Source organism: Drosophila bipectinata, chromosome 2R, assembly GCF_030179905.1.
Source record: "Drosophila bipectinata strain 14024-0381.07 chromosome 2R, DbipHiC1v2, whole genome shotgun sequence".
Lineage (NCBI taxonomy): Eukaryota > Metazoa > Arthropoda > Insecta > Diptera > Drosophilidae > Drosophila > Drosophila bipectinata.
In genome coordinates, this window is record NC_091737.1 from 15,713,563 (window position 1) to 15,731,735 (window position 18,173).

An 18,173-nucleotide genomic window follows, 5' to 3' on the forward strand; every position below is an offset into this window, starting at 1 on the left:
GATAAAGTCGTTATGACAACTGGAAAGCAAGGAATTGTCTACCTCAGACGGGATCCAGGAAATGATGGGAAGGTTGAAATCTCCCATGATTAGGATTAAATCACGGTCCTTGGCCAACGAAGAGATAGACCTAATGGCATCAAGATGGTGAAAGTACACAATATCTTCAGCCATGGGAGGAATGTAGGAACAGGTCAGAAAAATATGAGACGAGCCAATTAAAATTTTCACCGCAATGAACTCAATTCCGAACTCGTTCGTGAAAGGAATAATTTCAGAAGGGTACTTATTAGTAACAGCAATGAGGACACCACCTGCAAAAGTTGGACGATCCAATCGAAACACTATGAATTTGGAAACAAGAATTTCATAATCAGAGACAGAGGAGTTAAGCCAAGTTTCAGTAAGCACGATAGCATCAAAATCAAAAGAAGCACTCTTTGTAAAAAACTGGCTCAGCTTACCCAGAATACTTCTAACGTTTTGATAGCAGCAGGAAAATACTATGTTATTCAGTTTTTTGAAGCAGTTTCTGCAGGGATAGGATTCTGAGCGTCTTTTGCTAGGAATTCATGAACGATACTGTGCTCAGGCCAGGCTACAGGATCAAGTGCTTTTTCAAGGTAGGAATCAGGTAGAACTATTTTAAAAGAAGATATAGAACGCTTATGCTTAAAGTTAAACTTAAAAATAGCTATTTCATTAGGAGCTACCTTAAGATGGTTTAACAGGTGACTCTTGACATCATCAACAGTAGCATCCGGCATAAGCCGAGAGACAAAAATGGCCTTACGAGGAGCAACCGCCCTCAACGTAAGTCCAGAAGATCTAACTTCAGGCGCCACACCAACCAGAGGCCTTGGAGACATCACAGCTAGAGCAGAGGGTAGGTTGTCCAACGATGGGGGTTGTCCAACGATGTCCAACGATGGAGGCTCCAAGATGAGAGGTGGCTCGAGATTTGTACTTGGTACGCTGATCGCTTTTTGCAAGGGATGAATATTAGAGTGCCCTGAAGGAAGGCTCATCAAGTCCCTTGGTACTGGAACAGCATAAGTAGGTAGACTAGTAGGCGACGGTAAAATGTTTGGTGTTGAAAATTCATCGACTTGTACAGCATGGGATGTAGGGGTATTCAATAATTTAGCAGTCAGCAGGTTGTTGTTCGGAATTTTTCGTCTGGGGGATTCACTTAACAACTTTAGCCCAAGGAATTGAGTTTCAAGAGCGAGGAATTGCTCATTAAGGGCCGAGAATTGCTTGCGGACATCTAGGAAACCATTTCTCGTCTGTTTCATAAAAGTCCGCATCTCTGACTCAATTTCTCTACAAGCGATGCAAGACCATGTCAGGCCAATTTTCTTGTTGATAAGGTCACTTATCCGTCCATTGTGTCCTCCTCCAGCACATTTAATATGTGAGCAGTTATTGCAGAGCCAACAAGACAGGTATGAGTCACCCGTGATGGTTCCACCAAATTCACATTTTTTTGCTGTGCAAGTAAGACTCATTTTTGGCTTCTTTTTGACGGAATGCAGACCACTGTAATAACGTGTAAAGAATTTAGGCTCTCTGAAGCACTCTGTAGCCGAGAGTGGACGATCAGATTCAGATCGGATGTAAGAGATGACGTTACAAAAGAGATGTGCAACGAAGGTTCGGCGTCGTGAAGAACAACAAACTCCACAGTAACTATGAATGTAACGGGTTACGTCCGGAGAGTACAGCTCGGAGAGACTTATGTTGGAGAATATAGTTAAAGCGCAACAGAGATAACTTTAACCGATTAAATGTATAAATTGGAAATAAATAGTTCAATGAACTTAATAAGTCGAATTTATTTTTAGGGATTAATTGTTATATTTCAACTTGTCGCAGAAGGAGAAAGCTTGAGTTCAAGATCGAAAATAATTGCAAACTGGCAAGAGCGATCGAAGAAACACGTCCGGGTACGGCAAGTGAATATACAGAACTTATCTCTTTTCTTTTTGGGGTATTAAATTGTATTATATTAATTCTGTTATTTTAACTTCCGAGTAAGAAATCCTTAAATTAAGACAATATTTCAACAACTTCAAGACCTTCTAAGCACACAAAAAAAAAAGAAACTTTCCCTTCGCTCTACACAAATGCAAATGTTCAGGAACGGAATGCACTTTTAGATGCGCTAGCCATTTGTTTTGTGTCCTGACTTAATTAACGCTGACTTACTCATGTTGCCAGGACCTCCTTGTTTTTAGTCCCTGGCCCACCGACCATCTCCCTTGTTAAACCTCGAATGCCGATTCCCCCTCCAACCTCCCTACTAGACCCATAATCCGCTTGCTGGCATTGTTGCTGCCTTTTGTTGATAATTACTTTTGATAACTTGGCTCTCTCTCACTTAGAGTATGTCTGTCTCGTTTTACCTACCAGCTTATCTCTTTCCCCCCCCAGCATCTCCTGGCTCTTTCTCTTCGCGGTTTTTGCGTTGCTTTTATTGTTGTTACTGGCGGTTTTTAGTTGCCGGATTGCATATGGCGCCATTATGGAGCTTATCAACAAGCTTCCGCATAAGCTATAGCTTTAGTTTTCCCAGCCCGTAGAGCTTCGATCCTCCAGAGCCCAGGGGACGTGGCTAAGTGCCGCCTAAGCCATGAGGTTGGTTCTAGGTTCTAGGAGTACTTATCTGGCCACAAACTATGAAGCTATAACCCAACAGTGATTATGGTATATGATCCTTATTTTTAGACTGCATATTCTATACCAGGATCTTTATATAAATGTTCTTCTCTATAAAAAGATCCTTCTATAATATGTTCTATAAACAAGGATAAAGAAAACCGCCTTTTTTTAAAAGATAAATCTGAATATCCTCTATATAAGGATTTTTCTTTAACTCTTATAATACTTTAGTCCTTTATCCTTTATCCCAGAAAAAAACAGCTTGCTTCTCTGGCTTCCCATGCAAATGTGTTTTTTTTTCGTGAATAATTTTCCTATCTCTTCTTATTTTTTTTCCATTATTGTATTTTGAGATTTTTCCCTGTTTAGCACATTTTCTTTTATTGCATTCCTTTTTCGCACGCACCAGGCACCTCCTCGATGTCAGCTGTCAAATATACCCACATACATATATGCACATATTCTCCATGCATATTTTGATATATATGTTACATAAGTCAGTAACTTTTACCAAAGCGTCCTTGAACGGGTGCGGCCAGGAGGAAGTGCGTATCTGTGTGGCAGTTTGTGTGGACAGCTACTAAAGATACAAAATGGTGTTGACAATTTATGCTTCTGTTTATAGATGGAATTTTATTTTAAAGGATTAGAACAAAGTCTTTAGAATGATATTGGAGTGGTATTGATACTTATATATTACAAGCTATATAACCCAACAAATATTTCGAATAAAATCCAAATCATTATTCATTTAAAATAATATTTTAAGAATTCAATTTTTTGGGTTAATAAAGGATAGTTCTTTATTAAGCATATTATTTTTAACACTCTACAGATTCAGGATAATGTTTTACAAAAGGAGTCCTTCTACAAAAAAGCTTTCTACAAAAGGAAAAAGCCAATACAGCCACCAAATATAAAGCTTTTCTTAGCTTATAGCCGTTATAGTTCAAATATTTTCTTTCATAAAAAGATAGTTTCAAGCGTTAAATTAAATAAATAAGTGGCCATTAATACCTATCTATCAAAAAATGTTATGAGAATACAGTGAATAAAATCTGTCATTACCATTTCCAAACCTAAAATAATTTCTAGCCTCTAGATAGTCTCATTCTGATAGAAATATCATAGAGAAATGGTATGATTGTGATTTCATTAACGAGTTAAGGTCAAACTTTTCCTTTCCTTTCACTTTAAAACAAAATTGAATCGATGAAGCTAGAAATAAGCCTGCAACAGTGTGGGACTTGAACCACAAACCTATCAATACTAATTTCCCTAATTTGATTGGCCACTCAGTGGAAGAACTAATATTGGTTCATCCATTAATATGGTAATCAACAAGGTACATAGACATACATATAGCTGGCAGCTTAATAAAAAAAAGTAATACATACATATATATTTTTATAATTTGCTTTTTTTTTAGTACAAGAACTTCAACTGCTTCACAAAACTATGTATATATTCCTCACTGGGAATTTCTCAAAAACCATTAAGTGTGAACGATGGGTTAACCCGCCCGTCCGTTCCTAAAAAAAGGAATTCCACGTTCCTGGGCTCTGATTATGCCAAAGTAAATGCAAATAAGCCACGACAAGCTGGCTAATGTTGTTGTAGTTGCGCACGATGAATGGGCACGAAAGTAAAGAGCGAACACTCAACCCATCCAACACTACCCAACTATTCGGGGGAGTTTCAGTTTGTTTACCAAACAGCACGTTGATTTAATTGCTATTATGGCTAGAAGCCAGGAGCAGGAGCAGGACCTGCTAGCGAGTGTCCAGCAGCGAGAGTTCACTTACAGGTGGTGGTGCCCGGCAGGGGTGGTGCTGGCGCCGGTGCCCAATGGTCAGCGAGGTGGTGTGCGTGCGTAGAAATTACCATAAATCTGATGGCTCGAATAAAAAAGGCAGCTCTGGTGAACTTGGCCGGCCAGTTCGTGTTGAGTTTTTGCGGCGAGCGGTATTAACCGGAAAACCGGACAAGTGGTTAACGGAATTTCGAATTTGCGTCCGACTTGCGTGTCCGTGCACAGTGTCATTTGCCATGTTAAAGGGTGATCCGTTTTCCAAGCAAATAAAATCCACCCACTGCATATCCACCGGTCGCATCTAGGCGGTGCATCATGGTGCGCCGCGCCTCGAGCGTTCCGCATCTAAACAGCAGCGGCGGTAGTAGTGCGGATAGTGCCGGAACCGGTGGCAGTCGTCGGGGCCGGGCCCCAGCCGTGGCTGCCACGCGTGGCCGGAAGGCGCCCTCGTCGACGGGCCAAAACCAGAGGCAGGGCTCTGGGAGCAGCAGCGGCGTGCCCCGATCCCGCAGCCTGACCAACGGCATGCGGCGTCTAAGTCCGCAAAAGGGAACGGGCAGTAGTGGCGGCGGAGGAGGCAGCTCCCGCAATACGCCATATTTTCTACGCTCGCGTGAGAATGAGTAAGTGCGGCTTAAGGATTGCGTTGCTTCCCACCGTAATCAATAGGCGCTAAGTTGGGGACAGTGATGACTGAGAGCTCCTAAAAGTCTCAATTAAAAGTCCAAGAAAATTTCAAATTTATACAAGGAATTAGTAAAACTAAAACTAACTAAAATATTTTATATTTTTTTATATTCTATGCAAAGGATAATTACATTAAACCACGCTTTACTGTAGGTTATTTTTGGAATTTTAATAGGCCTATAAATATTAAAGACTACCCGCTTGTAAAAAGTTGTAAGCTAGCCAGCCAATTATTTATTAAAAGTGCCTGTTTGGGTTTACAGGAAAAATGTATTAATTTGCATTGTAGTTCCTGGGGAAGGTGAGAGTTTCGGGGTGAGAGGGTAATGATAATACGACAGCCAGCTCACCCCTAATAGGCAAACCATTAAAAAATGTCGATGCGAAGAAAACAGAAAACGGAAAGGCCACAATCCAAACCATAATGACCACGCACAATAATCTATAAAGACAGGCAGGGAAGCTAGCGGACAGGCGGACAGTTGGGCGGACAAGCAATCAACGGACAGACAAACGGACAAGCAGTTAGCCGGTTAGACACTTTATGAAAAGGAACTGGTACAGATCTAGGGGTTGAGTTTCGAACGAGCACGAAGCAAATCGATTTTGCAATTAAAGCATATTGAAGTCTTTTCAAATGTATTTGTGTCTTTTGACCGGAGCTGAGAGCGAAAGTGACATATATAAGTTAGTTTTCGGTTTCATTGGAGGTCTCCTCAGGTGCGACAGACCCGCCAAAGTTAAGGTTAAGGACCCCGCTTCTTAGCTTACTGACAATTGGGTGAAGTGGATGTTTTTGGTGGCTCGGGGTGTTCTTCGAAAAATAATGAATAATTCAAGCTAATGCGATGTAGGTTGGGTCAACGAAGAGCTAATCCAAATTATCAACCGACATCGTTTGCAATAATTGTTTATGAAAGTTTTCAAGTAAATTGACACCTAGGATATATGGTAATTTACTGACCCCCTTAGCTTATATGGATTTATTTTTTAGATACCATGTGATTAATCCCAACAGTCGTGTTATAATTATTTTGGAGCACGCATGTCTTTCGGACTTTTGATTAATGAATGCGTTGATAGCCAAATGATTGACGACACACTTTGGGATTGGAGTTTCCATAGTAATCATTTCGTATGCGAACCCATATTTCAACTAGAAATTGATAGACATTAGCAAAATACCGGACCCAGCCCAAACCATATCACGTGAAACACTCCGAAAGTATACTCGCGTGTAAGTTTGGAGTTTAAAAATCCATATACGTATGGATTTTCTGGCATGCACTGCTATGTACGAGTTAGGTCATAATTACGCCCCCCGATGGATAACTATCATCGGAGTTGACATTTCGTTGCCTAAACTTTGCATGGCTTATAAATATTTCCCATCGGTAGATCCATTTTCCGCCCATTTTGAATTAGAAATCGGATTCCATGACAGGGTTCCGAATAAAAGTGAGAGTTTCCCAAACACTATAGCGTATTTGATTCGCAAACAAAGGCCATAATTGGACAACCCAGAGAATTTTTGGTTTCTAGGCCATTTATTTGATGTTTGTTTCAGGCAAATATCAATAGTACTTTTCTTTGATTACTTCTGATTAAAGAATACAAATATGTTAAAGATTTAATGATGGGAAATTCGACTTGATGGTTTTTTTTACGAAGGTTTTTAGTTCCAAACTTTCTTGTATTTATTTCTTTATACAAGCAATACCTGATTAAATCAAAATGGAGGTCAATAAATTATTTAGCTCCTAGCTTATGGCTGGCCCAAAGTTGATTGAACTTTTGGCGGCGATAGGTTCTCAAGTCCCGACTCCTTGGGGTTCGTGTTAATTTTTCTCCATTGGCGCCTTCTGAAATATTTACCAAGTGCACACCGAAAGGCCCAACTCACGTCTGATTAATATATGTATGTATGTACATACGTTCATGAGGCTATGGCCATTAGGACATGAATGTTTAACAAGTCATTTACGTGAAAATGTTAAATGTCAGCTCTCAGCCACATACAAACACGCAAAGATGGTACATTACACATACGCCGTGTGGCCCGGCCTCCTTTTCAGTTCAATAAACTATTTGTATTGGAAACTTTCTAGGGTTTTGTGGTATACCACTAATTACTGGGTTGAGTATCAAGCAAAACCAAAACTTGGAGTAATTCATGTGAATAATTTAATGATTTCTATTTGCATATTTCCATAAAGCGATAAAATTCCGTGGTACCAGATTCCTTATTAAAATGGGAGCTACCTGAACCCTCTCAGAAACACAACTAATTGCGACTTAGTGCGAATCAGAAAAAAAAACCCACTGGCCATGCAATCTACCCTTAACCTTGACTATTTTGGGACCAACAAGTTCAAGGCAAGCCCACAATATACTCGGAATTCGCATTAGCCATAAAATACCGAATCCATAAAACAGTGAATGTTTTGTTTCACTTTGATTGATTAACTTTGATTAGGAGTATGTTTGGCATTCTACTGCAGAGGGAGTCAGAGACTCCCCTATTAATATGACTATGAAATATTTAAAATATCCTTGTATGTTAACTAGAATTGGAAGCTCTGACACCCTGGAAATCGTGGCCTCCAAATCCACCGGCAGTGAAGAATGCTCCACGCCCGAGGACAACATTAATGTTGTGGTTCGAGTTCGACCGCTTAATGAGAAGGAGAAACGCGACCGTCATGGTTCGACCCTACAATTTCCCGGCAACGGGCAGGTCATAGTAAGTTAACATTTTACCATAACTCCCTAAAACCCGAGTGACTTGGAATCATCCTTATGCAGATCGAGGGCAACGATGTGGGTCAAAAGCGGTCGCACAATCGCGACAGTGTTCGCGTCTTCACCTACAATGTGGTCTTCGAGCCAGGAGCCACCCAGGAAGATATCCTGGACTACTCGGGCATAAAGCGCATCATCGAAATGGGCATCGAGGGATTCAGTTGTACGGCGTTTTGTTACGGCCAAACGGGCTCAGGAAAAACGCATACTCTTACGGGGCCACCGGAGCTGGTATGTTGGCAAAGCTTTCATTGATTTTGTTTCTAATTTTTTTAATATTTCAGTTCGTTGGTAAACCGAATCCCAAAGATCCACGCCACGGCCTCATCTTCCGCTCGTTTGTGTATCTCTTCCAGTTGATTAAAAATCGCAAGGATGTCAATTACGTGCTAAAGGCCTCGTTCATGGAGATATACAATGAACGGGTAAGTGGAGAACTTGCCATTTTCTCTAATTGCATCGCTGTCCAAGGCTCGACCTCTGTCCATTTAATTTTAATCGAAATTGCATTCGCCATAATCCTGATGGCCTGCCCGCAAACATGCTTCCATTGACCTCTATTTAATGGATGTCAGCACGCTCCCTGCTCCCCAAAACCACTTCCTTCCATGGCAGTTTCTATGCATTGACCGGCCACCCAAATAACCTTTCCTGGTTTGTCACAATGCGTGAAATGTTTCTGCATTTTGCGTGGCATTTTCAATGATTTGTTTTCCTTGGCCACCTCCACCATTTACTTATTGGTTTCGCAAATTGAATTGAATTTTTTAACCGACTTGTACAGGTAATCGATTTACTTAATCCGGGAAGTGCTCGGAAACCGCTGGCGGTGCGATGGTCAAAGAAATCGGGGGGTTTCTTTGTCGAGAACCTCTTTACGGTGGACTGCGAGGAACTGGATGATCTACTGGCCGTTTTGGAGGAAGGTAAGTTCTCTGTAATTTCATAAGCATATGATTGATTTTAATTTATTTGAAACCCCCAACTTAGGAATGAGAAATCGAGCCGTTGGATCGCATGCCATGAACGATCACTCCTCCCGTTCCCACACCATCCTCACCGTGCACATCCTGTCCGACCAACAGACGGACGGCGGGGTGTTCCTCTCCAAGCATGGAAAAATCAACTTCGTGGACCTTGCCGGCAGCGAACTGACCAAGAAGACCATGAGCGAGGGCAAGACCCTGGAGGAGGCCAACAACATAAACAAGAGTCTTATGGTCCTGGGCTACTGCATCTCCTCACTGAGCGATGCCAAGAGAAGATCGGGTCATATACCGTACAGGGACAGCCAGTTAACCAAGCTGCTGGCCGACAGCCTGGCTGGGAACGGCGTAACTCTGATGATCGCCTGCGTCTCTCCGGCCCACTACAATCATGCGGAAACCTTGAACACCCTGCGATATGCCTCTCGTGCGAAGCGAATCCGCACCAAACCGGTGATCATGATGGATCCCCGCGAGGCACTAATCCTCAGTCTGAAGCGCGACATCCATGCCCTCCAGCTGGAAAACGATCACCTGAAGGCCGCCCTCAATCTCCACCACCAGGCGGCGACGAATGGCAGTGCGCCCACCGAGAATCTTTTGGAGGTTCAACTGGATCGCGTGGGCAGTGGTGCCGTGCCCATTCCAGTGCCCAAGGTGGATCTGGAGCGGCTGCCCGAACTGGATGGCTCTGAGCTGGCGGAGCTCGTTAAGCTCTACATGGCTGAGAACGAGTCACTGCGGCAGGAGAACAACCACCTGTTCACCGTGCGGGAGACGATTCTGCGGGATCAGGAAATCGTGTGCCGGGAAAATGAGCGACTTTTAAAGAAACTAGAGGATGTGAACAAGTGAGTGGCTTTATGGGGAAGGGAATTATGGTGGCTTCGGAATGCGAGTCCGGATGGGATGGCGTCAGTGGCGGATTTAACAGGTGGGCAAAGGCGCGCTTGCCCACTGGCCCCCCCCCCCGACGAAAGGCTTTCAGGGCCCCTCGTGCTGAAAGTTACACCTTCGATTTCTTTTCCACAAATCTGCATCAAAATCTGGGAACAAAATATTTTAAAGATTTTTTGTCAAATTTTCTGGGCTGTCCCCTTCAAAATGTGCAGAATGCATGGGGAGCCCCATATGACCCACTGCGAAGGCCATATCTTAGGAAATATTCATCCGATTCTTGAACAAAATACCTTAAACGATTTGTGGATCAATTCTCCATAAATCTGCATCAAAATCTGGGAACAAAATATTTTAAAGATTTTTTGTCAAATTTTCTGGGCTGTCCCCTTCAAAATGTGCAAAATGCATGGGGAGCCCCATATGACCCACTGTGTAGGCCATATCTTAGGAAATATTCATCCGATTCTTGAACGGAATACTTTAAACGATTCGTGCATCGATTCTCCATAAATCTGCATCCAAATCTGGGAACAAAATATTTTTAAGATTTTTTGTCAAATTTTCTGGGCTGTCCCCTTCAAAATGTGCAAAATGCATGGGGAGCCCCATATGACCCACTGCGAAGGCCATATCTTAGGAAATATTCATCCGATTCTTGAGAGGAATACTTCAAACGATTTGTGGATCGATTCTCCATAAATCTGCATCAAAATCTGGGAACAAAATATTTTTAAGATTTTTTGTCAAATTTTCTGGGTTGTCCCCTTCAAAATGTGAAAAATGCATGGGGAGCCCCATATGACCCACTGCGAAGGCCATATCTTAGGAAATATTCACCCGATTCTTGAACGGAATACCTTAAACGATTTGTGGATCGATTCTCCATAAATCTGCATCAAAATCTGGGAACAAAATATTTTTAAGATTTTTTGTCAAATTTTCTGGGCTGTACCCTTCAAAATACCCTTCAATGTACCCTGAAAAAATTTTGCCCACTGGGCCTTTTTCCTTAAATCCGCCACTGGATGGCGTCTTGTCTCCGAAACTTGGCTCATTGTTCTCTCCCATTTCTGACTCGTTCTAGATCGAAACCGAGCGGGGACGAGGACAGTGAGCCGGGCAAGGAGCAGCCAGACCAGACGAAAAAGGATTAAACTATTATATACCAGCATTTTTTACATTTTATGTAGTTTTTTGTGGAAAGTGTGTTTGTAAACGTTTTTGAAAAAGAACTCTAGAGTGTGACTAGTTATGTAAGAATTTGTAATAAACGTTTGTTTTTGTTTCTGCGAACGACAATGCCTATTAAATTCAAAAATCATTCCATCCTTTGTCTGTCCAACTTGTTAATATCTCCGCAGAGTTTGTGTGCGTTCCCCATTAATACCAGCCCGACCGGCCATATCTCCCACCACGGGGAAAGAAACCCCCGGCACCGAGATTTGGACCAATCCGGAACCTCTGCAAACTCCGCCGGCTGCGGATCTTCCTTTGGAGCAACGAATGTCGGAGAACGCCGACAGGAGGACGGATACGGCCCAGAGGCGCATCGACCAGAAACGCATAGCCAAGAACATTCTTCTGATGGCTAATGCCTTCCGGAAACCTAACGCTGATCTGGCCAACGACCCAAATCTTAATTTGGAAAAAGAACCTGGAAAGCTTTCAACTAACTTTATGACCGAGTAGGTGATGATATCCAAACCAAGTTTCAAGTCATCATGATTTATATTCTTCCAGCATGCTCACATAATAATAAAACAGGATATATATATTTTTGCAATGAAATACCTAAAAAAGTGTACAAAAAACTGAAATAAAATAACAATAAAAAAATATCAATACATTTTAAGAAATGCTAAATAATGTTTTTAACTCAAAGGGCAATAAAGGGGTACGTCCAATTTCTTAAGGAATAAGGAGCTTTCATAAAAAACGCATAGAAATTTCAACTTGTTTGAAATTACGCTCTAACGTATTTTTTGAAAAATGAAAAATGGTCAGAAAAAGCCGGAAAATCGCCCGCCATTAAGCCAAAAGTGGGCACACTTTTGTAAATATTGATTTTTCACCGACGTCCCCGTTATAGCTGCGAAAGGTAGGGTGAAAATTGAATCGGAAATATTCCAGATTGTTAACCAGGGGCTAATTAACAGCATCCAGATCCAGGTGCCGTATCCGACAGCAGTATCAGTATTCCAGCATCCACCATAGGTCTCGCGGAGACAGCCGTCCTGGACATCATGGCTGCGAATCTGCAACAGCAGCGCTCCATAAACTCGCAGCTGCGGCGGGAGGTTGGGATCGAACGGATGCCCGTGTCGGAGGCCTGCTCCCTGATGATGAAGTACATGCTGGAGCACGAGGAGGAGGACTGCCTACTGAGCGGCTTCACTCAGAAGGTGAATCCGTTCCGCGAGAAGAGCTCCTGCAGCATTTTGTAGGTCTCCATGGAGACGGACGCTATCCTAGCAGTATTAATCCTTTACAGTATACTCAATTGCGAAGTGCGGCTGATGTTTCAGCCGGCATACACCGCATAAACTATTTGATGTTCGTTGTAAGTGTGCTGACCTCAATTATGTCTATAAACTGAATATATACAAATGGATGGGCGATTATTTATGAAAGTTTAAACAAAAGAAAGCTGAACCGTCTTGAACTTACTCAAAAGCCTGCATATGTGCATATTAATATCGTGTATTTTGCTATCCTGTAGCTCTTTATTGGAGATATTAGCAACCGAGCCCCTCCTCTCTATATATTTGTGTATGTTTCCGAAAAATAAAATTATGTAGCCCGAGAAATTTCGAGCAGAATAGCCAAATTCGTTGTAGAAATTTAATTTTGTAGAAAATGTCGGCAACAAAGTTCAGTTGGTGCTGCTCCACATTCGCATGTGCCATGCGATTGACAAAATCCCCAACTGTGAACCCGTACTTCGTATTCCTCGATCACTTCCGGAGTAATCTTCAGAAGCGCGGCATCTGTAATTTAAAGCCCACGGTCGTAAGTAAAGTGGCTGGCATTAAGTGGCGCCAAATGACTCCGGATCAGAAGTCTGTGTTCATCGAAATTGCCCAGATAAATCGGTCGAGAATGAATAAAACCCCGCGTCTTGGCCTTCCTGTTGGTGGAGTCAGGCGGTGTCTTATTAAAAGAATTCCACGCGCCGTCAAGGAGCATTTTTAAGTCACCGTAAAAACTTCATTTAATTGGAAGCAATTATCAAAAAAATATTTTTGAATCACGAATGTCTTTGGATTAATGTACATTTTTAATCACCAAAGTATCATCGAACCGAATAATTCGCGGCATCTTTTTAAATTGTCTCACGCTTTGCAATACTTAAACATGGAACATTACCCAGCACTTGCCCAAGGCCCTGTGTTCACATGCTATATAATACTAAATTATTCAAACTTTTTTCAACACTGGCGACTGTCAAAACATTTGTGACTGGATTGAAGTAAAGAAATTACACGATTAAAAGATGAGTTCTGGTTTTGTAACAGAGGCAGAAGCAGCCGAAGTCCGCAAGAGGCGTCAGGAAGAATGGGAACGTGTGCGCCAGCCGGAAGATCCCCTTGAACGACCAGAGGAACCGTACGATGGAAGGTCTCTGTACGAACGCCTCAAAGACAACAAGACAAAAAAGGACATGGAGTACGAGGAAGCCCATAAACTTAGTATGTTATTGGATTTCCTTTTAGAATTCATCTCCATTTACATTTTCGAAACTCAGAGAACCTTATACGCGGTCTGGACGACGACGAGGTCCAATTCCTTGAGCTGGTCGATGCCCACAAAATAAACAGTGAGCGCCAGCAAATGCGTGACGAGGAGCTAGAACTCAAGGATTTTCGCAATCGGGTCGAAAAGCTCCAGGAGGAAAGTGTCGATAAGGTAAAAAAATGCCTATCATCCGTCTCCATTTGAGTTATAACCACATTTTTTGAAATCTACAGAAATTGAAGGCGGAGATAAAGACCACAGCCAAATCAGCTGGCACCTTGGCAGGGCGCAATAGCCAAAAGTCATTACTCGGCCAGGGCATAAAAAGGAAAAATGGTGAACTACCAACCAGCTCTAGCAAAGTAGCCAAACCTGAGGAGAAACCCACAACAACTGCCACTACCCTGATCACTGATAAGTACGACCAGGGGGCATTGAAGTGTATCGGCGTGCTGCCAGGCATCGGATCCTACACAGAGTCCAGCGATTCGGAAGCTAGCACGGATTCGGATGAACATGACCATTGCACCAGAACCGACCTATGCGGCCGAAAAATACCCAAGAAGAAAGCGTGCGCCGAGTAGGATAAAACATTTTTATGGGAATCTTAATACGAAGTCTCTTTCCTTTGAAAAAACAGAAAATATAGCCTAGAACGTAAACTTATCAAGTTACGCATCCTTTTTTTTGTTTCGATTCCTATTTTTCACGTTGGTCGTCTCGTAGAAATTACTTCCAATTTTCTTGCGCTTCTGGCTGCGCTCCAGGGCGCGCTTCTGTTTGGCAGTCAGTCGGGGAGCCTTGGCACTGCTAGGGCCATCGTCATCGGAGCTACCCGCCGCATCGTCAGAATCGCCTGGTTGTACCTTAGCCACACGGAATTTACCAGACGACGTGATGGCAAGCTGCTGTGTCTTCTTTGCCTTGGCTTTCTTGTGAACCACACGCTGCAGATCTTCGTTGTACTCATCCTCGGAGTAAAAGTCGCTGGCCCCATCGCTTGAGTCTTCCTCCGCGTCGCCGAGATTGTGCGCACGAGCCTTCTTGCGAGCTGCTCTCTCGGCCTTTTGCTGCTCGAGAAGCTCCAGGTCAATGTGATCGAGCTCACGTACATCCTTTTGCTCGTACTCCAAGCCAACCCGGATCTTTCGGAAGTCCTGGATTTGCTTGAACTCGCGAGCCTTCTTTACAGACTCACTAACAAACGTAGGTGCCTCGGATTTGGCGTCCGCGTTTGGATCTTCGGAGGCATCTTCTTCTTCTTTCTTACCCTCCTGGGACTTGGGAATTGCAAATCCCTCTGGGGGCACGTAAAACGGTAATTTACCCCTCTGCCAATCGTTGAGTACCATGCGAGCGGTAACCGTGACGTCTGGCTCACCTCCTTTAAGCAACTTGCCCGTTTTCTGGGCTAGCTGTTCCAAGAAGTGGGTTGACGTGTTCCATTGATCGATTTTATAGTTTTTGGCGATGTATTCGGGGCGCACCCGCTGCAAGACAGTTTCCACATAGTCCTCGGGATTTGTCACCAGCTCCACACGCACCACACCCTTAAGGACTTTCTCAGTATCCGTCTCAGCCGAGGGATACACCACGCCCGGACAATCAATCAGGAAGATACGCTTCATGAGCGTAATGTACTGCCACACTTTAGTTTCACCCGCAATCGGAGCCACATTGCACACCTTTTTGGAGCGCAGGGCGTTGATAACCGAAGACTTTCCAACATTTGGGTAGCCAATGAAGCCCACGCTAATCTGCTTTTTGTCCAAATGCAGCTTTCCAAGCTGCCGAAACAGATTTATGAGAGCACCTAAGAGAAAACAGTGAAAATTAAATGATTTTAAATGATTCGTGAACAACAGCTTACCTTTTCCAAAGGGATGCTGCAAGGAGGCATGAAAGGCAATCGTCGGATATTCCGCGCTTAGGATGGCCACCCAACGCTGGGTAACCCAGACGGGAACCAAATCCACCTTGTTCAGGATAAAGAAAAGGTGCTTGTGGGGCTTTTCTTTTCGGAGGAACTCCTCGATATATTTTGAACGGGTGCCCATGGGATCGCGGGCATCCAGGACCTGAAGCAACACATCAGATGCATCGACCACCTTATGCAGCTCATTCCAGATACGTTTACTTTGGCCAGCACCAAAGACCCAATCCCTAACAGCTTTCTTCTCTCCGGTATCCTCGCGGATCAGGTCCACATCCTTAGTGCTATCGTATTTATCGGCCTGTTCATCGGCTGCTTTGCTCAGATCCTCCAGATCTCTAACCTTCAGGCTCACCCGTTTGCGTTGCTTCTTGGGACCGAAGGTACTATCGAAGCTTTCAGTGTCGAGCAAATGCACCCTTTTGTATTTGGCCGCCTCATTGAGAAGAGTGACTGGCAACTGGGAAGGTTTCATAATAACCTGGTAGGGATCCTTGACAGCCTTGCCGATCTCATCCTGAAACTTTTGCAGCGCTGTTTGTGATATGACACGCGAGTTGCTGAACCACTTGGGAGTTGGCTCCACCCTGGCCATGGTGCCCGCTGGCAGGCGACCCTATAAAAATACATTTTGGTTTATTTAAATTATTTTCTATTAAAGCATTATCAACAAAATAATTTAAAAAAAGGTTAGTTGCTCAAACTCCATGAATTCAAACTTAACGGACTTCTAGGGATGAAAATTGCAATGTTATCGAACTTTCCTGTTTTACAATCGACTTTGCTCTTCCTGTTCGTCTCTATTTACAATCGATATCGTTGGACTTGCCAAGCTGCACATGTTTAAGAACAAGGGAATCCACTAAAATCATTTTCTTGAGACGACACAAGGTCAGCAATGCCTCCTAAAAACTCAAAGTTAGGATCTGAAATGACTCCGTCTGGTTCGGGATCAAGATCTTCGGATACTTTGTCGCAGCAGATGAGACAGAACATCCGCAATATGAACGATCTGGTGCAAGAGTTGCAGGAGAACCAAGAAAACACGGGTCAAGGGCAGCCACGCCGAAACGCCAGCCCTGAGGGGCAAGTGCGTCAGCTCCAAGATGTGAACGCGCAAATGCAGAAATTCAACAAGGAACGGGAGGATATACTGCTCCAGCTTCAACAGGAGATGTGCAACTACGCCACCATTCAGGAGAAGTTCGATGAGCATGAAAAGTCCATGCAGATGATCATTCAAGAGCTGGAGAATGAGAAGCAGGAACTGTACGAAGCACTTGACGACGCTTTGGCTGACAGCACTGACAATCTCGACGATCTGAACAAGGAAGTGAAGGAGCTCAACTTGCAGCTGGGCAACATGTCCGAAAACAACACTTGCTCCATCTGCCTCTTCCAGTGGTCTACAGAAGGCGAACATTGTCTTGCGTCGCTGAAGTGCGGCCACCTGTTTGGAAGAAATTGCATCCGTAAATGTGTACGCATGAATCGCCAATGTCCGATTTGCAAAAAGTTTGCTAATTGGCGTGATGTGCGCAAAATTTACAGCAGTGGCATAATGTCATCTAGCTCTTCAGCTCCTAGTAGCAGTGGACAAAGTACTAGTGGACACAGTGCTAGTGGATATGGTTCTAGTGGACACGGTACTAGTGGATATGGTGCTAGTGGATATACTCCTGCTAATACCGGAGGTAACGCATATTACGACAGCGACGACAGCTACTAACATCAGGATTAGTTCTTAAGTCTTTTAATGGCTTCTGGAGTTTTTTTTTATGAATACCCTTTGTAGTAACCAGGGAAATAGCTTGAAATTTTCCATCTTAAACACAAAATGAATTTGTTATTTTAATTAATATGAAACAAAGAGGAATGTAACAAATGCCAAATGCATCTTTTGAAAGTTGTTCTTTTTAAATATTTGTCTTTTGTAAGGGCAGATAATTTTTGTTTTATTTCAAACAAATATATGTATAACCACCACTGCATTTCATTTATTGTTAGACTTAGTTTTATAAATAAAGCTAATGTCCAAAATAAAAAAATATCAGTTATTTTAAATGATAAATTTTTAAGCGGCGAATTTGACCCTATTTACGTTCAAGACCTCTTATACATAGCAAATTCAATTATATAACCGGGCAAACCGTTTAAGAACTCACCTGGAAAGGAGCAGGAGTAAGGATCTTGCCTGTTCGATCGCGCTTGGCCTTGAAATTGCGGTACATTTGCAGCCGCTTAATAGTTCCCTTAGTGCGGGGGTGGGCTACCCCTTTCAGCCCACTCTTGGGTCTCTCCGGATTCATCGAGTGATTTGAGTGGTTAAATCCCTGGGTTCGGGGCTTGCCCGGGGTGCTGCGAACCTTCGGCATGGTGATTTAGCGTGCTTTGATCCTCCAAAAGAAAACTAAAATATATTTCCTCGGTCCCCTCAAACCAAAACACACGTGTTTGGCTGAAACAGAAGAAAACAAAAGAAACAAAAACAAAAACACTTTACAGAACTGGACTGCTGTTTTCCAACACTTTTCGTAGCAAATTTCTGGTCACACTATCAAACAGCAAAGAAAACAAGTTTAAAGCCAGAGTTAAAGTTTGTTTATGAGGAATATATTATATTTAATAAGAAAATTTTATATTTCTTGCTGTT

General features: G+C 43.0%; 6 protein-coding genes across 7 annotated transcripts; 5 read left to right on the forward strand and 1 right to left on the reverse strand.

The window, feature by feature from the left end:
- The first annotated feature begins 4,315 nt into the window (after window positions 1-4,315).
- Klp54D (Kinesin-like protein at 54D) lies at window positions 4,316-11,654 on the forward strand. The gene is made up of 8 exons (XM_017238532.3): window positions 4,316-5,100; window positions 7,733-7,907; window positions 7,970-8,197; window positions 8,251-8,391; window positions 8,751-8,892; window positions 8,957-9,803; window positions 11,214-11,537; window positions 11,593-11,654. Exons 1-8 carry the CDS (start codon window positions 4,793-4,795, stop codon window positions 11,603-11,605), a joined length of 2,178 nt encoding a protein of 725 aa, XP_017094021.3. The 5' UTR covers window positions 4,316-4,792; the 3' UTR covers window positions 11,606-11,654.
- A 151-nt stretch (window positions 11,655-11,805) lies between these two features.
- LOC108123460 (guanine nucleotide-binding protein subunit gamma-1) lies at window positions 11,806-12,679 on the forward strand. 2 transcript variants are annotated; one of them, XM_017238621.3, is made up of 2 exons: window positions 11,806-11,950; window positions 12,009-12,679. In XM_017238621.3, the coding sequence occupies exon 2, from the start codon at window positions 12,096-12,098 to the stop codon at window positions 12,294-12,296; it is 201 nt and encodes a 66-aa protein (XP_017094110.1). In that variant the 5' UTR covers window positions 11,806-11,950; window positions 12,009-12,095; the 3' UTR covers window positions 12,297-12,679. The 2 variants fall into 2 exon arrangements, with proteins under 2 accessions (XP_017094110.1, XP_070134241.1); XM_070278140.1 differs by having other exon boundaries at window positions 11,848-11,950; window positions 12,016-12,679.
- A 29-nt stretch (window positions 12,680-12,708) lies between these two features.
- LOC122321110 (uncharacterized) lies at window positions 12,709-13,044 on the forward strand. Its single transcript, XM_043210512.2, has one exon. It carries the CDS (start codon window positions 12,709-12,711, stop codon window positions 13,042-13,044), a length of 336 nt encoding a protein of 111 aa, XP_043066447.1.
- A 300-nt stretch (window positions 13,045-13,344) lies between these two features.
- On the forward strand, window positions 13,345-14,261 carry LOC108123457 (PSME3-interacting protein). The gene is made up of 3 exons (XM_017238617.3): window positions 13,345-13,541; window positions 13,598-13,758; window positions 13,821-14,261. The coding sequence occupies exons 1-3, from the start codon at window positions 13,346-13,348 to the stop codon at window positions 14,169-14,171; spliced, it is 708 nt and encodes a 235-aa protein (XP_017094106.1). The 5' UTR covers window position 13,345; the 3' UTR covers window positions 14,172-14,261.
- Window positions 14,169-18,003, reverse strand: Ns2 (nucleostemin 2). The gene is made up of 3 exons (XM_017238615.3): window positions 17,686-18,003; window positions 15,458-16,136; window positions 14,169-15,400 (listed from the first exon to the last, which is right to left on the reverse strand). Exons 1-3 carry the CDS (start codon window positions 17,893-17,895, stop codon window positions 14,259-14,261), a joined length of 2,031 nt encoding a protein of 676 aa, XP_017094104.1. The 5' UTR covers window positions 17,896-18,003; the 3' UTR covers window positions 14,169-14,258.
- LOC108123455 (E3 ubiquitin-protein ligase RNF8-like) lies at window positions 16,320-17,591 on the forward strand. The gene has a single exon (XM_017238616.3). It carries the CDS (start codon window positions 16,419-16,421, stop codon window positions 17,247-17,249), a length of 831 nt encoding a protein of 276 aa, XP_017094105.2. The 5' UTR covers window positions 16,320-16,418; the 3' UTR covers window positions 17,250-17,591.
- Window positions 18,004-18,173: the final 170 nt, after the last annotated feature.

Excerpts from the sequence above, each read along its gene's own strand:
- Klp54D (XM_017238532.3), top strand. The coding sequence starts at position 4,793 with ATGGTGCGCCGCGCCTCGAGCGTTCCGCATCTAAACAGCAGCGGCGGT. Across the intron at positions 8,198-8,250 it reads TTACGGGGCCACCGGAGCTG|TTCGTTGGTAAACCGAATCC; the intron begins GTATGTTGGCAA and ends TTAATATTTCAG. Across the intron at positions 8,392-8,750 it reads TGGAGATATACAATGAACGG|GTAATCGATTTACTTAATCC; the intron begins GTAAGTGGAGAA and ends CGACTTGTACAG.
- LOC108123460 (XM_017238621.3), top strand. The coding sequence starts at position 12,096 with ATGGCTGCGAATCTGCAACAGCAGCGCTCCATAAACTCGCAGCTGCGG.
- LOC122321110 (XM_043210512.2), top strand. The coding sequence starts at position 12,709 with ATGTCGGCAACAAAGTTCAGTTGGTGCTGCTCCACATTCGCATGTGCC.
- LOC108123457 (XM_017238617.3), top strand. The coding sequence starts at position 13,346 with ATGAGTTCTGGTTTTGTAACAGAGGCAGAAGCAGCCGAAGTCCGCAAG. Across the intron at positions 13,542-13,597 it reads CGAGGAAGCCCATAAACTTA|AGAACCTTATACGCGGTCTG; the intron begins GTATGTTATTGG and ends TTCGAAACTCAG. Across the intron at positions 13,759-13,820 it reads AGGAGGAAAGTGTCGATAAG|AAATTGAAGGCGGAGATAAA; the intron begins GTAAAAAAATGC and ends TGAAATCTACAG.
- LOC108123455 (XM_017238616.3), top strand. The coding sequence starts at position 16,419 with ATGCCTCCTAAAAACTCAAAGTTAGGATCTGAAATGACTCCGTCTGGT.
- Ns2 (XM_017238615.3), bottom strand. The coding sequence starts at position 17,895 with ATGCCGAAGGTTCGCAGCACCCCGGGCAAGCCCCGAACCCAGGGATTT. Across the intron at positions 16,137-17,685 it reads TTACTCCTGCTCCTTTCCAG|GGTCGCCTGCCAGCGGGCAC; the intron begins GTGAGTTCTTAA and ends GTATTTTTATAG. Across the intron at positions 15,401-15,457 it reads GCAGCATCCCTTTGGAAAAG|GTGCTCTCATAAATCTGTTT; the intron begins GTAAGCTGTTGT and ends GTTTTCTCTTAG.